Source organism: Hypanus sabinus, chromosome 9, assembly GCF_030144855.1.
Source record: "Hypanus sabinus isolate sHypSab1 chromosome 9, sHypSab1.hap1, whole genome shotgun sequence".
Classification (NCBI taxonomy): Eukaryota; Metazoa; Chordata; class Chondrichthyes; order Myliobatiformes; family Dasyatidae; genus Hypanus; species Hypanus sabinus.
The window spans coordinates 75,661,642-75,679,890 of record NC_082714.1 but is presented as its reverse complement, the minus strand read 5'-3'; the positions used below and the strand labels follow the sequence as shown (position 1 = coordinate 75,679,890).

The following is an 18,249-nucleotide window of genomic DNA, read 5'->3' as shown; positions in this document are numbered from 1 at the left end:
TCAATGTGAAAGTCAAGTTTATTGTCATATACACAAGGACGTGTATGCAAGATGTAATGAAAAATGTATGTGAAGGAGCTTCACTGGTGCTTAGCATCATGTAAATAGCATAAGTAAAATAAATTTCAAATTCGGATCAGATTCAGATTCAGCTTATTGTCTTTTGTAAACCACAAAAGCAATGCAGTTAAAAAATGAGACAACATTCTCCGGAATGATATCACGAAAAAGCACAAAACAGACTACACAAGAAAAATCACATAACGTTTGGTAATCCCCGATCCAGAGTCTGGAGAGGCTGCTGCGTATCGATATTGCGCTACCGTCTTAGCACGTTCCCTGGAAAGAAACTACAAACCCATCAGACAAAACTAAAGCTACAAGACCTACACAAAACCACATAGTTATATATAGTTATAGTTAGCATATAGTTTCAACAGTGCAGACAATACCATAATTGATAAAAGACTAACTGACAAAGACCACATAATTATAACACAGTTTCAACAGTGCAAAGCAATACTGTAATCTGATAAAGAGCAGTCCATGGCATGACTTAAAAGAAAGTCTCAAAGTCCCGACAGCCCATTATCTCACACAGACGGTAGAAGGAAGAAAACTCTTTCTGCCATGAACCTCCAGCGCCGCAGCTTGCCGATACAGCACTCTGGGAGCCCCGACCACAGCCAACTCTGAGTCCGTCCGAAAACTTCGAGCCTCTGTCCATCCCTCCGACACCGAGCACCATCCCTGCCGAGCGCTTCGACCCCGGCACCGGCCGCCAAGCAACAGGCAAAGCCGAGGATTTGGGGCCTTCCTCCTGGAGATTTTTCCGATCACACAGTAGCAGCGGCAGCGAAACAGGCATTTCAGAAGTTCTTTCCACACACAGCCTCTCTTCCACTATACTGCTTCCACTATTTCCTGTTTTTATTTCAGGATTTTCAGCACCTGCAGTTTTATTTTCTTCCAGATCTTGCTGTTTCTGGACATGCCAAATGCTGATGTTTCTAGCCATGCCCATGTGAGAATCATTCACAAGACTGTATCATTGGCAAAAGTGGTGCAAGATGTACCTGCACTGAGGTGAAGTCCAGACCCATCCCTATCTAATGAACATAGTCAAACTTCCATTATGATAGTACATAAAATAGGGGAGAGCGAATGTCCTTGATTTAACCATACCCCCCCGTTAAAATAGGAAAACAGAGGAATGAGGTCTCTGCTACCATCACAAACTCCCACAACCCAAGATGATTCCGTGATTTTGGTCTCTGAGGCCGATGTGCAAGCAGCCTTCAGGAGGGTGAGCCCATGAAAAGTATCTGGCCCAGACGGGGTACCTGGCCAAGTACTAAAGATCTGTGCTGATCAACTGGCTGGAGTGTTCACTGAGATCTTTGACCTCCAGCTTCTGCAGTCTGAGGTACCCACCTACTTCAAGCAGACTTCACTTACACTGGTGCCTAAGAAGAGTGAAGTAGCCTATCTCAATGACTATCTTCCTGTAGCACTTACATCCACTGTGATGAAGTGATTTGAGAGGTTGACGATGAGGCGATCTGAGAGGTTGATGATGAAGCATTTCAACTCCTGTCTGAGAAGTTTGGATCTGCTCCAATTTGCCAACTGGAGTTACTGGTTGGCAGCAGATGCCATTTCATTGGCCCTTCGCTCAACCCTGGAACATCTGGACAGCAAAGGTGCATACATCAGGATGTCTTTATCAACTACAGCTTGGCATTCAATATTACCATCCCCTCAAAACTAATCAATAAGCTTCAAGCCCTTGGACTCAATACCTCCTTGTGCAATTAAATCCTTGATATTCTCACTTGTAGACCCCAGTCAGTTCGGATTGGCAACAACATCTCCACAATCTCCCATCAGTACAGGTGCACCAGAAAGCTGTGTGCTTAGCCCTCTACTCGCTTCACACTTATGATTGTGTGCCTAAGCACAACTCCAATGCCATATTCAAGTTTGCTGCTGATGCCTCTGTTGTCAACCAAATCAAAGTTGATGATGAATCACCGTACAGGAGGGAGATTGAAAATCTGGCTGAGTAGTGCTAAAACAACCACCTCTTATTCAGTGTCAGCAAGACTAAGGAACTAACTATTAACTTCAGGAGAAGGAAACTAGAGGTCCATGAACCAGTCCTCAGCAGCGGTTCAGAGGTGGAATGGGTCAGCAACTTTAAATACTTCAGTGTTATTATTTGGGAGGACCTGTCCTGGGCCCAACATGGAAGTGCAATTATGAAGAAAGCACCTACTTCCTTAGCAGTTCGCAAAGATTTGGCGTGACATCTAAAACTTCGACGGACTTCTGTAGATATGTAATGGAGAGTATATTGATTGGCTGCATCACAGCTTAGTATGGAAACACCAGTGCCCTCAATTAAAAAATCCTACAAAATGTAGTGGCTTTGACACAGTCCATCATGAGTAAAGCCCTCCCCACCATTGAGCACATCTACATGAAGTGTTGTTGCAGGAAAGCAACATCCATCATCAGGGACCCCACCACCCAGGTCATGCTCTCTTCTCACTGCTGCTATCAGGAAGAAGGTACGGGAGCCTCAGGACTCAGATGACCAGGTTCAGGAACAGTTATTACCCTTCAAACCAAAAGGGATAACTTCACTCAACTTCACTTGCCGCATCATTGAAATCTTCCTACAATTTAAGACTCATTTTCAAGGACTCTTCATCTCATAGTCTAGATATTTATTGTTTACTGATTTATTATTATTTCTTTCCTTTTGTATTTACGCAGTTTATTGTACTTTGCACATTGGTTGAATGCTCAAGATGGTGTGGTCTTTCATTGATTCTATTATTGTTTTTATTTTATAGATTTATTGAGTATGCTGGCAAGAAAATGAATCTTGGGGTTGCATGTGGTCACATATATTTACTTTGAACATGTCTAATATGAGGTGCATGGAATGGATGCCAATCCCCCTCTCTTTCCCCCCCCCCCTCACCCCCAGCTGTCTGTGGGTGGCTGACCTACAGCTGGCTGTGGGTAAACTGTTGTCCATCTTTCAAAGTTAGAAAAGCCACACTAAAAGGAAAGCTAGCAGCTTTAGTTGTGGGCCATGTATGCACTAATCTTGTTCCAAAACCTGGTTTACAGTCACCTGAGGGTTGGGGTGATTGACAGCAGTAGCTTTAAGAAAGAAGTTCGGCAACTACTTGATGGCATTGACATGAGGCGGAGCAGGCATTTGGTCTGAAACCAGTAGGAATTGGTCACATGGCTCTTGTGCTGCTCAGATCTGAAGATCAGCTCCACTCTGCTGTCTGGTCTTCAGAAACTGTCAGGCTGGCAAGAGTCCTCAGTCAGACATAGCTTGCACGCTGAAAGATGATCTGGTTTTCATGGGACAATTAGCCACCTCCAGTTGACTTAACGGGCTGTGAATGTTTGGGACATCCTGAGGCTACGTCCACACTACACCAGATAAATCCGTAACTGAAGCTTTTTCTATTCATTTTTACCCTTCGTCCATACTAAAACGGCGTTTTCGTCTCCCAAAACTGAGCTTTTCGGAAACGCTCTCCAAAGTGTGTATTTTTGAAAATGCTGGATTGGCCGGATCGGTGTGGACGGGGTAACCAGAGACTTTTGAAAACGCTGTCGGACAGCAGCGCGCTATTTCATTGTTTTCTTGAACGCAACCTAACAATTTCAGAACAGACGGCAACGAAACTGACGTCAGAAGAGTTAGAAATGTACTTACCAAATACTTTGACCCATAACTTACTGAATAAATAAGTATACTCACTTTGCCCTGTATTCTGTCCTTGCTTGTATGAAGGTGGTTTACCTATTTATGCAAGTACTTCTCTGACAATAGATGTGTAACAGCCTAATGTAACATTGTATGGAAATACAAGATAACACTGATGCAGACATGTTTTATACACTTAACAAGGTGCTTAATTAATGCAACAGAGTTAGTCAGTTTTTCAATGTTCGTCGTCAGCTGGGTCAATCAGTCTGTGAATTCCCTGTCGGTTGCCTCCATATGCTCCAGTATTTGTGTTTTTTTTTACTTTTAAGTTCTCCTGCTCGAAAGCCAACAGCTGTCTGTCGTTTTAAGTTTTTCTAGTCTATAACTACACAAACGTGCACTTTTACGGTGAGATTCGACACCAAACATGTCGCTTCTTTTTGGTAGATGTGTCCTGCACATGCGCAGGAGGAGGAGATTCGCTGAAATCTCCGTTTCAATGTGAATAGAGATATTTTTTAAAAACGCATAGTGTGGACACCTATCGTTGTTATGCGAAACCGGCATTTTCAAAATTATCTGGTCCATTGTGGACGTAGCCTGAGAATGTGACAGAAACGACTCTCCAGGTGGGTGCGTCAGGCGTTTGAGGTGAGAGGGGAGATCTAAAGATTTAAAGGAGATCTTGAGTAACTTTTCCACTTGAGGATTTCAGTGGTTATCTGGAAAAGCAGCTCACAGAACTTGTGGGGACAGAGACAATTACAAGATTTGAAAGGCGTTTGGATAGGAGCAATGTAGAGGGATGGAGCCTAATGTGGGATTGGTGTAGATGGAGAACTCAGTCAGCAGGGAGAAGGTGTACTGTTTTTGTACTGTCTCACTCTGAAATTGGATGGTGTTACAGCATTAACTGCATCTCCTGTGCTGGAAGACTTATCTGGGAAAAGTTTGCTTACTGTTTGGCTTTTCTACCCTTCCCCCACCCTACCCTACTCACCCTGCCTCACCTCCATCCAATCCCCAATCCCCTCTCCTCTCCGTAGCAACGCAGTAAACGTGGAAGGGGCGACACATAAGCAAGTGGTGGACCTGATACGTGCCGGAGACAAGGAATTGCTGCTCACCGTCCTCTCCGTGCCTCTTCATGAAGTGGAAAGTCTGGATCCCAGCGATGACTCCTTGAGCCAATCCTTCTACGACTACACTGAGAAGCAGGCCATCCCCATCTCCATTCCCAGCTATAGCCACGTGGAGCAAAATGGAGAGAAATTTGTCGTGAGTGCAGCTCGTTTCTTGTGGGAGGAGGCCTTTTGGCTCTTTGTGTCTGCGCTGACCTCCTGAGTGATGAATCAATCCCACTGCCCCACTCATTTTGCTGTTTGCTCTTTCTCTCATTCATGTTACCTCCACCCTGCTTCCTCAAGCCCCCCCCCTTGTCCACAGGTAACTTAGAGCAGGCAGCTAAGCTACCAACCATGCCCACCTTTGGGATGAGTTTTGGTTATAGGAAGAATGTATAAAGACAAAGTAAAATTATTATCAAATAGTATGTATATGTTACCATATACTTCCTTGAAATTTTCTTGCAAGCATTTACCAGAAAATAAAGAAATACACAGTCACAAAAACTCCACCCAACCAGCACTGGAGGATCAAACGTTGGTCACCGAAGCTGTGTGTCATTGGCTCCATTAGATGTTCTTCATGTTCAATTTCAAGTTTAATTATCATTCAGTCATATATGAGTAGCCAAATGAAACAGTGTTCCTTTGGGGCCAAGGTGCAAAACATATTGCCAACAGTGCACAGCACATAGTACAGGTAGCACGTACAGTTACAATTTCAGAAACACAGTCACAAGTCACAAACAAAATAAAATAATAACATAGCCCAAGTCCCTGAGTGGCATGACTGTAGAGTTGAAGGTCCTGGTGAAAGGTCTCAGCCTAAAAGATCGATTGTTTACTTCCCTAGATGGTTCTGTTGTACCATGCAGAGAAACGAGGCCTTCTTCACTTCATTCCATCTCATTTTCTCTTGAGTTTGAAGAGTAAGGGCCCATTGGAGATCAAAAGGATTGCCTGCAGGCGATAGCTGGGGTCCTTGGTGAATATTTATCATTGAAGAGAAGAAAGATTTGAAGACTTTGGAACTTGAGATAGTAAAAGTGGATGTCTTGCGGATGGTGCACATTACAGTGGAGGAGTTGCTGGATGCCTTAAATGGTATGAAGATAGATCAATCTGCAGGGTCTGAAGAAATTTTAGGGGCCCTGGCTGAGATATTTGCAACATTATTAGCAACAGGTGAAGTGTCAGAACACTGGATTGTGGCTAATATTGTGTCTTTATTTAAGAAGAGCTGCAAAGAAAAGTTTGGGAACAATAGATATTAAGCCTAATGTTTGTGTGGTAAGGAAGTTACCAGAGTGGATTCTGAGGGATAAGGTGTACATGCATTTGGAAAATTGGGTTGATTAAGGATAGTCAGCATGGTTTTGTGTGTGTGTGTGATCACCTCTCATGAATTTGATTGAGTTTCTTTGAAGCAGAAACCAAAAAAGCTCAATGAAGGAAGAGTTGTAATTGTGGCCTATATGAACTTGAGTAAGGCTGTTGATAAGGTTTCCCCCATGATAGACTATGGAAGACGGTGAAAAAGATTAGCAAAAATTACATGGGATGTTGATAAATGGGCCAAGGTCTGACAAGTGGAGTTTAGTTCAGATAAGTGTGAGGTGTTGCATTTTGGAAAGTCAAATCAAGATAATACTTTCACAGTGAATGGTATTGTCCTAGGCAGTGTGGATCTTGGAGTTTAAATACATTGTTCCATGAAGCTAGAGTCATAGGTAAACAGGATGGTGAAAAAGTTTTTTTGGCACACTGGCTGCTTTCAGCCAAGGCATTGATTATAATAGTTGGGAGGTCATATTACAAAATGTTGATGAGGATAAGCTTGGAGTATTGTGTTCAGTTTCGGTCACTGTGCTATAGGAACGATGTTATTGAACTGAAAAGAGTGCAGAAAATTTGACAAGCTAGGACTTTATTCCTCAGCACATAGGAGACTGAGAGGTGATCTACAGAGGTGTTTAAAACCGTGAAGGCATTTAGTGAATGCACTTAGTCTTTTTTCCAGGGTTGGGGAATGGAGAGCATATGTTTATTGTGAGAGAAGAAATTTAATAGGAACTTGAGTGATAACATTATTCTATACAGAGAGTGGTATATATGGAATGAACTGTCAGAGGAAGTGGCTGAGGCAGGTACAATAACAATTTCTCAAAGACAGTAGGACAAGTACTTGGTAAGGTTTAGAGGGATATGGCCAAAGATTGGCAAATGGGATTAGCTTGGATGAGCATCCAGGTCGCTTTGATTAGTTGGGCCAAAGAGCTTGATTTCATGCTGTATGACAGTCTAACTCTCTTCTGTACACCACTTTTACTATAGTTCTTCCTGTCTTGCTAACTTCAGTGATGCTTGGATTTGTACACTAAAATTCCTCTGTCCCTTAATACTCTTTTGGGCCCCACCACTTACTGGGTCCATCCTACCAAGTTCTCCCAAAATGCATCACCTCACACTTAACAGGATTAAACTGCATCTGCCATTGCTCTGCCCACTGAGCCAGACCTTCCACATTCCCCTATAACCATTTCTCTTGGTCACCCTGCAGTGTACTGTAATGTTGCCTGCCCTAATCTCCCCAGGTTTACAACATTTGCATGGCTGGCCGACAGCTGTGCTCTAGGCGGTACCGTGAGTTCGCCATCCTGCACCACAACCTCAAGCGGGAGTTCCCTGACTTCGGCTTCCCTCGGCCACCGGGCAAGTGGCCCTTTTCCTTGTCTGAGCAGCAGCTGGACGTGCGTCGGCGTGGCCTTGAGGAGTACCTGGAGAAAGGTGAGCCTTCAGTGGACTGTCCTGGTGAAGTGCACAGGATGATCCCAGCAGCATTGCGGGACTAAGTGGAGCAATTAGAAGCTCAAGGGATGGGGTGTTGATATCAGGGGCAAGCAGAAACTATCACAGAACCAATGAAAATCTGCTGCAAAAGAGAACTGCAAATATAAAAAATGAAATAATAGTAAATAAATATATAAGCAATAAATATTAAGAACGTGAATGAAGTCCCTGAAAGGGAGTCCATAGATTGTGGGAATATTTCCTTGGTGCAAGCAAATTTGAGTGAAATTATCCCTTTGGTTGAAGAGTCTGATGGTTGAAGGGTAGTAACTGTTCCTGAACCTGGTGGTGTGCGTTCTGAGGTTCTTGTACCACCTTCCTGAAGGCTACAGTGAAAAGAACATGGCCTGGGTGGTAGCTGCCCAAATGATCGATGCATTTTCCTGTGGTAAGAGAGGGGTGGGAGCCCTGGCGGGTAGAGGGGGATGGATGGGCCTGGCTGTGGGAAAGAGGTAGGGAGATGGGCTTGGTGTCCAGAGAGAGATGGATGGGCCTGGCAAGGGGTGGGGGTGGGGGTTGGACCTGGCGGAGAGGGAAAGGGGAACTTGGCGGAGAAGGTTTGTGCCTGGTATGCTTGGTGAATGGTTGTTCTGGAGCACTGTATTGCTGTACATCTATCTGTAGGATGGGCTGGAGTGCCCCTTGACTTGGTAATGAGAGACGTATGTGAATTTCAAAGAAGACATACCTTCCCTGCTTTGTGTAGTTTTCAATGACCTCTTATGTATCTGACTGCACGGGAGTCCCCCAGACTGAATTAAATTAACAGGGAACTTGTAAACAACAGAAAATCTGCAGATGCTGGAAATCCAAGCAACACATCCAAAATGCTGGAGGAACTCAGCAGGCTTGGCAGGCAGCATCAATGGAAGAGTACAGTGATGTTTGGGCCGAGACCTTTCATCAGCAATGGGAAGAAAAGAATGAGGAGTCAGAGGAAGAAAGTGGGGGGAGAGGAGGAAGAGCCACAAGGTGATAGGTGAAACCAGAAGGGGGGGAGGGGTGAAGTAAAGAGCTGGGAAGCTGTTTGGTGAAAGAAGTACAGGGCTAGAGAGGGGGAGTCTAACAGGAGAGGACAGAAGGCCATGGAAGAAAAAAAAGTGAGAGGAGCACCAGAGAAAGGTAACAAGATAGGGTGAGAGAGGGAAATGGTGAAGGGGGGTGAGGGGATCATTACCAGAAATTGAGAAATTGATCTTCGTGCTATCAGATTGGAGGCTACCCAGATGGAATACAAGGTGTTGTTCCTCCAATTTGAGTGTGGCCTCATTGCAACAGTAGAGGAGACCATGGACTGACACATTGGAATGGGAAGTGGAATTAAAATGGGTGGCTACTTGAAGATCCCGCTTTTTTTGGAGCTTGGTGAAGTGGTCTCCCAATCTGTGTCAGGTCTCACCGATGTGCAGGAGGTTACACCAGGAGCACTGGATATAGTAGATGACCCCTACAGACTCACAGGTGAAGTGTCGCCTCACCTGGAAGGACTGTTTGGGGCCCTGAAAGGTAGTGAGGGAAGAGATGTAGGGATAGGTGTAGCATTTGTTCTGCTTGTCCTATTCTCAATGCTCTGATTTTATAGATCCTATCAGTGTTTTTAGGCTTTGGGGAGTTGGTTTATTTTACAGGCCTAATTATTAGGCTTAGTTTTGACCATTTGGGAGGAGGTTTTATTTTAGGCCTACTTCTTAGACTGTTTGTGGAGTAGGTGTGTGTCAGAGTGGTGTTGAATGGTGATACAGAGGCAGGGGTCAGTGATATAGAATTAATTTGGGTTGAACCTATTAATAGCTGGGGAAAGCAGACATGGATGGGTGGAATCTATAGGCCCCAAAGTGTGACCTTGTGAAAGGGCGGAGCATACATGGGAAGGAATCCAGGGCACGTACGAAGGAGAATATAATTGTCACGGGCGATTTCATCTGCATGTTGATTGGGTTAACTAAGTTAACGGGTACTGTAGAAGAATTTTATGTTTAAAAAACTTGCCTTTGCAATACTATTTTAGATTGAGTGAAGAGCAAGGATAAATGGAAGGTCTTGTGATAAAGGTCCTCTTAGACAACCTGTTTGAAATTGTGTGCCCAAATTGGCAGTAATCTTCTAAAATAAATTTTGCGTGCAATAGTAATTTTGAGCAGAGATTATTATAGATTTATGTATCAGTAACAATAATTAATGACCTTTTTTAAGGAAAAAGGATGAGTCCTTTTGCTTAACATATGTTCATTGTTTACTGTTAATAAAACAATGAGCATAGCTTTCCTCAGCTAGTCATGGTAGAACAAGATAAGACGGCAATAAATCAAGCATTTTAGAGAACTGGTTCAAGGTAAATGTATAATCAACTATATACATATAGTGTATGTCACTATATACAACCCTGAGATTCATTTTCTCGCGGGCATTCAGAGTAAATGCAAGAAAGACAATAGAATCAATGAAAGACCAGCAGAACAGAAAAACAATATGCAAAAGAAAACAAACTCTGCAAATACGAAAAAATAATAATAAACGTCGAGAACATGAGATTTCTGGTTAAAGATGGTGCTGCTGAAGGCAGGAACCAATTTGCTTGGCAGTTTCTGAAGCAAGAAATGCAACTAAATACTTTATTAATACCACTTTTTCTGTTTTTAAAAAAACATTATGTAAAATGATCACTGCGAACAGTGATGAGGTATGAGGGTTGAAGGGTGTGGGTGTGAGGCAGAGTCGGTGAGAGACCAAGGCATGTTTGAGTCATGCGAAGCAGAGAAAAATCAGAGCGGAGGAGATTTGGGGCCCGTCCACCCAAACCAAGAATGAAGTTTCATCACTTTAGGCACTAGGCCAATTTGGAAAGGTGGAATGCCGGTTGGAACGTGGTGGCGGGGTGAAGTGACACGGCCTGGGGTCCTGGAGTGAGGAATGACCCGATGTTTGGGTGATTTAAATGCTGGGTCAGATGGATTGAAAAGGCAGGGTGTTGCAACCAGAAGTGAAGGTCGGGCTGGTTCTGCACACAGCTCTGTGATGTTCATTCTGCTCTTTGTTCTACTGAGGCTGTGGGCCTGCTCCGCTTTTGTGTCTGAGGACTGCTTTCATTCTAAATGCTATTTACTACCTTTTATTTTTGCACAACTTGTTTTTTTTCTCTCACGGCTCATTGGGTGTTTGTTGGCTTCTTTTATGGGTTCCTTTGGGTTTCTTATTTCGTGGCTGCCGGTAAGGACGTATGTCAGGAATGTGCACATTATGTACACAGTGATAATAAAACTTTGAAGAGTCCTTGAAAGTGAGTCCATAGGTTTTGCGAATAGTTCAGTGATCGTGTGAATGAAGTTAACCCCTTTGGTTCAAGAGCCTGATGTTCGAGGGTCAAAAATTATTAATGTAAATCTTTTAAAAAGAGAATTTCAAAATCGTATTTCTGTTGTAACTATTTACTGTCCAAACACTGATGTGTACACCAGGTCTGTGAGGATTTTAAAACACATTATCAAACATCACGTGCTCATGAAACTAGCTAGCCAGCGTGTAACGTTTGTGTGAAATCATCTCACTGCTCTCGGGTTGTAAAAAAAAACACCACTTCATTTGACAGTAAAGGTGATCATTATATATCTTTTTATTATGGATGGTGTTTAAAGAACAGAGAGGGCAGCACTGTACATTGCGTGTCAACAAAGTTTTGTTGCGTGCATCGCAGGTCGCCTCTCCTGTTCTAGGAGATGGTGTTAGGAGTCCAGCTTTGAGTGTGAATGCAACACAACCAAATCCACTGCCTTCACCTTAAATAAGGACATTTGAGGTGGAGTTGTCTGTGGTTGGTTGGGAAAATAAAAGACAGGCCTGGAGGTCAACAGTGGCAGGCATTCAATCAGCAAAGCACAAGAGATGGCAGTTACTGGAATCCGGAGCAACAAGGAGAATTGTGTGATCCAGGACTGAGGGGGGAGATGGCTGGTACAGAGTGGAGAATGAACCTCATCATTCCCCTTCTATTTTGAGAGAAAACTGGCAGGTAATATTGAAACATGCAGGTGTCTCTGTGGGTATATAAATAGGAAGAAGTAGGTAAGGGATCTTGAAGGGCAGTAGCACAATGGTTAGCATAACACTTTACAGCGCCAGTCATCACTGTTTAGAGTTCAGTTCCCACCACTGTATGTAAGAAATTTATACATTCTCTCTGTGACTGCGTGATTTTCCTCAGGGTGCTCCAGTTTCCTTCCACTTTCCAAAGACATATGATCAGGGTTAGTAAGTTGTGGCCATATTATGTTGGTGCCACTTTTGGGCTGCCCCAGCATCATTCTCAGACTGTGTTGGTCATTCATGTAAATGACGCATTTTGCTTATGTTTTGTGGTATATATGACAAATAAAGCTAATCGCTCAAATATTAGATTCTGAAGGGGATTGAAAGCGTAGATGTTGGGATGTTTTGAGAACGCGGTTGGCACAAACAAGGAAAAATAATTATAAAAGTAGGGGGCCAGTCAGAGGGTGGTGAGCCTGGTGGTCTCTTTCCTCAGAAAGGTATCATTAGAGTTTGGTTATATTTGAAAGTTTGAGGAACTGTGGGTTTTAGGGAAACCAGACACGAAGGTTAAGATCAGCTATGGTGATATTGATTGCAGGGTAGGTCAGAGGGGTTAAGTGGCCTACTAGGAGCAGGACAGGTATGAAGGAGTTGGGACAGGAACAGAAGTTGACTGTGGGGTGAGGGGTAGGAGAAGTTAGACTCACTCAATTCTCGGACTAAGAGCTTCTCCTGTCTGTTCTGCAGTGTGTTCTGTACGGGTTATCGCCGAGAGTGATGTGGTGCAGGAGTTCCTCTCAGAGTCCGATGAGGTGAGTGTGGGCTGATGGTTGGTGATGGGGTGACTGGGAGTCCTGGTTCTGGGGACTGGTCACCAGAGGGTAGGAGGACTGCACCCATTACATTTCTCAACACAATAGATCAAAGCCCAAGCCTGCGCAGTCCACTTTGATTTGTCACTATGCTTCCTGGTGGTGGACAGGCAAGAATGACAGCTCAGTCGAGCTAGTGGCCATAATCTTCTGCTTTGTAGCTCTGTTCTCCAATTCACTGGCTACCATCCCCTCTACTCTTTCCTATCATCTACCTCCTATATTTCATTCTTTGCCTCCCTAGTCCAGTCTGTCATGCACCTTTAGAATCTTAATTTTTGAATAAGTCCTATTCTTCCAATCAGTCTCTCCCTCTATTAGGCTCACGCTCTCAGGCCTTTCAAAGGGGATCTGTGTATCCCACTCTTTCCAGTGTTACGAATGTGCCACAACTCTGAGGGGCCGAAGGGTACAAAGTAGCCCCCTCCTTTTTGAGAATCGCAAGATCGCTATTAATTCGGGTCTGGGACCCAGGAAATGAGAGAGAGACATCCAGAATACACAGTGTTTGGAATGTGTCCTGGCCTCAGCAAGACGGAACCATTGATAACGGCTATTGTCTTTTGGAGATGGAATTGTGTATTGAGTACTGTACTATTCATTGAAACCCCTTGGGATGACCAGTGGCTGGTTGAGGGATTGCATCATCCCAACCTGATTGACATCTGAGACCCCATGAGTAAGGATAAAAGAGGGTCTGGGGAACAACCCCTTTAGATGCACCAGGAGAAATGCTAGAAATCCCGTGACAGCGTTTAATAGCGACAGCCGGTGGGGTCCTTTCCCTTTTCCTGGGATTGGCAGCCTCACCACGGAAGAACGGCTTTAGCTAAAGGCGAGGCCACAAGTGAACGGCCACACCAGCGGGACTCCCGAAGGATTGAAATCATAAAGGTTGGAAAACCCGCAGCGGTAACTGTTCCCATTCTATTCCTATTTCTCTCTCTCTCCAACAAAGTGCAACACAGCAACAACCAAAAGGCTGCAGCCTGAATAAACTGAGTGACTTTTATATTTCCATCGGACAATACATTTATCCCCTAGACAACGATAGAGCTATTTCTTATTGATTATTACTATACCCGCACTTCTAGATTTAGTATTGATGACGTATATTATCTGTACGTTTGCATTGATATTATTTTTGTGTATTTTTACTAATAAATACTGTTAAAAATAGTACCATCAGACTTCAACGGACCTCTCTATCTTTGCTGGTAAGTGACCCAGTTACGGGGTTCGTAACACCAGCATGCCTTCTCCCAGCTGACTGCTCCATTATTTGAAGACAGACTCGTTGTCTGTCCAATCCCTCAGTGTGGAAAGAGGTCTTTCCGCCTCAGTGCCTGCATTGACGTAGGCTTTGGGATGTGTCCTTTTAGTAACTGTCCAATTTCTTGCCCCAAGGCAGTACAGCCCAGAGCAGCCCTCTATCTCACCCCTGGTTCTATTGCAGGTTATCATCAGTCTGTGTCCTGCTGGTTATCAACTCTCTACACCTGTGGATATGGATATTTCTGAACTAATTACAGTGGGATCTCAATTAACTGGTAAACTGGGCCAAGGAGTGGCAACTGGAATTTATCAGGCAAATGTAAAGTGTTGAATTTTGGGAAATTGAACCAGGGTTTAAATCACAGTAAATAACAGGGCCCTGAGAGTGTTGTGGAACAGAGAGCTTAGAGATATTGGTACATAGTTCCCCAAAAGTAGCATTGCAGGTAGATGGGGTGTTAATGAAGGTTGTCTTCATCAGGCACTGAGAGCATTAGTTGGGATGTCACTTCTAGCTGTACAAGACATTGGTGAGACCACACTTGGAATTTGTGTGCAGCTGTGTTGATAAAATCACAAGGGATGTTCGCAGCCTTCCTCCCCCCTCCTCCCTCCTCCCTCTGGCATAGGTGAATCTAAAACTACAGAGCACAGGGTTAGGGTGAAAGGGGGAGTTTCATTGGAGATTCCTGGAGATATATTTGTTTTTACACAGAATGTGGTGGAAATCCGGAATGAACTGTCAGAAGAAGTGGTAGAGGAGGGTGCAATTACATTTAAAAAATATTTGGGCAGGTTCATGCATAGGAAATGTTCAGAAGGATGTGGATCAAACACAAGCAAATGGGGCAAGGACAGGTCAATACTGGGTTGGCACGGACGATTCAGACCAAAGAGCCTACTTCCATGCTGTGCAACTGACATTTTGCTTTGACCTGTCCAAGCCACCATCCTCCTTTTTCTTGCTTGCATAGAACTACAATGGGGTCTCAGATGTGGAGTTGAGGATCGCTTTTCCTGATAAGACCACGGTGACGGTGAAGGTGAAGAAGAACAGCACCACTGACCAGGTGTACCAGGTATGTGGCCCCTCTCTGTCCCTGGATGCTCCGTGGGTGCTTAGTGTATGCCCTTACCTAGTTTGTGCTTTCATGCCTCTGTCCACCTGCCTTGGCTGTGTGACTTTTTCTGCCGTCTTGGTTTCCAAGCTGTGGTAGGAGCAGGTCCCAGGAGTGGTCTGGCACTCCTGGAGCACTGTTTGAGCAGGGCAGCTACAGAGAGCCAGCAGTGAGCAATTTGTGTCTAAGAGACGCAGGAGACTGCAGATAACGGAATCTAGAGCAAAAAATAAAGTGTTAGGGGAACTATGTGGGTCAGGAAGGGTGGCACGGTATCGTAGCTGTTTGTGCGACGCTATTACAGCTTGGGGTGTCAAGGTTCGGAATTCAGCTCCAGTGCCATCTATAAGAAGTTTGTATGTAGGGGTGTGCTTTATTTGTTTATTTATTGTGATACAATTGCAGAAAGGGCCATTCCAGCCCTTCAAACCGCACTGCCAACAACCCCTGATTTAACTTTTGCCTAATCACAAGGTTATTCTTTTCTGATTACCCAGTTTCCCTCGGGATCAATAAAGTATGTCTGTCTGTCTGTCTGTATTCACAATATCAAATTAACCTAATGGGACATCTTTGAACTGTGAGAGGAACCTGGAACACCCGGAGAAGCTAGTGCAATTTTTTGAGGAAATTACAAGTAGACTAGACAAGGGAGATGCAGTGGATATTGTGTATTTGGATTTTCAGAAGGCCTTTGACAAGGTGCCACACATGAAGCTGCTAAACAAGATAAGAGCCCATGGAATTACGGGAAAGTTACATCCGTGGATAGAGCGTTGGTTGATTGGTAGGAAACAGAGAGTGGGAATAAAGGGATCCCATTCTGGTTGGCTGCCGGTTACCAGTGGTGTTCCACTGGGGTCCATGTTGGGGCCACTTCTTTTTACGTTGTGTATCAGCGATTTGGATTATGGAATAGATGGCTTTGTGGCTAAGTTTGCTGATGATACAAAGGTAGGTGGAGCGGCCGGTAGTGCTGAGGAAACAGAGAGTCTGCAGAGAGATTTGGATAGACTGGGGGAATGGGGAAAGAAGTGGCAAATGAATTACAATGTCGGAAAGTGTTCGGTCATGCACTTTGGCAGAAGAAATAAATGGGCAGATTATTATTTAAATGGGGAGAGTTCAAAGTTCTGAGATGCAACGGGACTTGGGAGTCCTCGTGCAGGATTCCCTTTAGGTTAACCTCCAGGTTGAATCGGTGGTGAAGAAGGTGAATGCAATGTTGGCATTCATTTCTAGAGGAATAGAGTATAGGAGCAGGGATGTGATGTTGAGGCTCTATAAGGCAGTGGTAAGACCTCACTTGGAATACTGTGTGCAGTTTTGGGCTCCTTATTTAAGAAAGGATGTGCTGACATTGGAAAGGGTTCAGAGAAGATTCACTAGAAGGATTACGGGAATGAGAGGGTTAACATATGAGGAACGTTTGACTGCTCTTGGACTGTACTCTTTGGAGTTTAGAAGAATGAGGGGGGACCTCATAGAAACATTTTGAATTTTGAAAGGCATGGACAGAATGGTTTTGTTGTTTCCCATGGTGGGGGAGTCTATTACGAGAGATACGACTTGAGGATTGCAGGGCACCCATTCAGAACAGAGATACGAATAATTTTTTTAACCAGAGGGTGGTGAATCTATGGAATTTGTTGCCACGGGCAGCAGTGGAGACCAAGTCATTGGGTGCATTTAAGGCAGAGATTGATAGGTATCTGGAGTAGTCAGGGCATCAAAGGTTATGGTGAGAAGGCGGGGGAATGGGACTAAAGGTGAGATTGAATCAGCTCATGATGGGTCGAATGGCCGACTTCTGCTTCTTTGTCTTATGGAGAAAATCCACGCATTCCATGGGGAGGAAGTACAGCCTCCTTTCAGGTGACACTGGAATTGAACTCTGACACTTGGAGCTGTAATAGCATCACTCTAACCACTATGCTACTGTGGTGCCTCCCACATTCCAGTTAGGTTAATTCATTATTGAAAGTTGTCCTGTGATTAGGCAAGGGTGAAATAGGACTGTTGCTGAGCTCTAAGGTTCGTTGGGCTGGAAGGGTCTATTTTGTACTGTTATCACTAAATTCATACATAAAGTAAAGGTAGCATCTGTGGAGACTGAGAGATTTCCTATTGACCCTCAACACTTTTTATCAATGCAAGTGGAAAGCATCTATCCAGATGCATTATGAGTTGGCATGGCAACTGCCTAAAACCACAAGAAACTGCAGAGAGTTATGGATGCAGCTCAGCACATTATGGAAACCAGCCTCCCTTCCCCTCCATGGACTCTGTCTACAATTCTTGCTGCCCATTAAAGTATCCACTATACTCAAAGAATCTCCCACAATAGATATTCTCCCTTTTTCCCCTCTTCCATTTGGCAGAAGATACAAAAGCCTGAAAGTACGTACCACCAGGCTCAAGGACAGCTTCTATCCCACTGTTGTAAGACTAATGAATAGTCGAGTATGATAACATGGACTCTTGACCAACAGTCTACCTTATTGTGGTCCTTGCACCTCATTGTCTGCACTGAACTTTCTCTGTAACTGTAACGCTTTATTTTGCACTCTATTATTCTTTTACTTTGTACAGACTTGATGTAATGATCTGTTTGGATGGCATGCAAAATAATTTTTCACTGTACCTTGGTACGTATAACAGCAATAAACCAATTCACCAATTACATGTATGATTGAGACCCGCTTTGAGACTGAGAGTAGAGGGTAGGTGAGATGCTCAGTGAAAGGGAGTAGCTAGCATATGGTTGAACCAAACAAGGAGATGGGGTGAGGGAGGGAAAGCAGGAATGTTACAGAGATTGAGGTTGACACAGGATAGAATGGATGGTTAAGAAAAACAAAGATGGCGTGCAGTTAGACTGTCAGGAAAGGCAGTACAAAATTACAACCTGCAGGTTGAGTATCAGTGCATTAGGGATGCAAAATGAAAAAGGGTAGCAAATATAACCATATAACAATTACAGCACAGAAACAGGCCATCTCGGCCCTTCTAGTCCGTGCCGAATGCTTACTCTCACCTAGTCCCACTGGCCCACACTCAGCCCATAACCCTCCATTCCTTTCCTGTCCATATACCTATCCAATTTTACCTTAAATGACAATACCGAACCTGCCTCTACCACTTCTACTGGAAGCTCGTTCCACACATCTACCACTCTCTGAGTAAAGAAATTCCCCCTCATGTTACCCTTAAACTTTTGCCCCCTAACTCTCAACTCA

At 44.1% G+C, this 18,249-nt stretch overlaps 1 protein-coding gene across 1 annotated transcript in view; it reads left to right on the top strand.

Annotated features, from left to right (window-relative positions):
- Nucleotides 1-18,249, top strand: part of LOC132399489 (sorting nexin-27-like) — a 73,612-nt gene that overhangs the window by 4,133 nt on the left and 51,230 nt on the right. Inside the window, exons 2-5 of the mRNA XM_059979915.1 lie at nucleotides 4,792-5,023; nucleotides 7,464-7,656; nucleotides 12,493-12,557; nucleotides 14,867-14,971. Coding sequence (XP_059835898.1) covers nucleotides 4,792-5,023; nucleotides 7,464-7,656; nucleotides 12,493-12,557; nucleotides 14,867-14,971 — 595 coding nt within the window. The remainder of the gene's footprint in view (nucleotides 1-4,791; nucleotides 5,024-7,463; nucleotides 7,657-12,492; nucleotides 12,558-14,866; nucleotides 14,972-18,249) is intronic.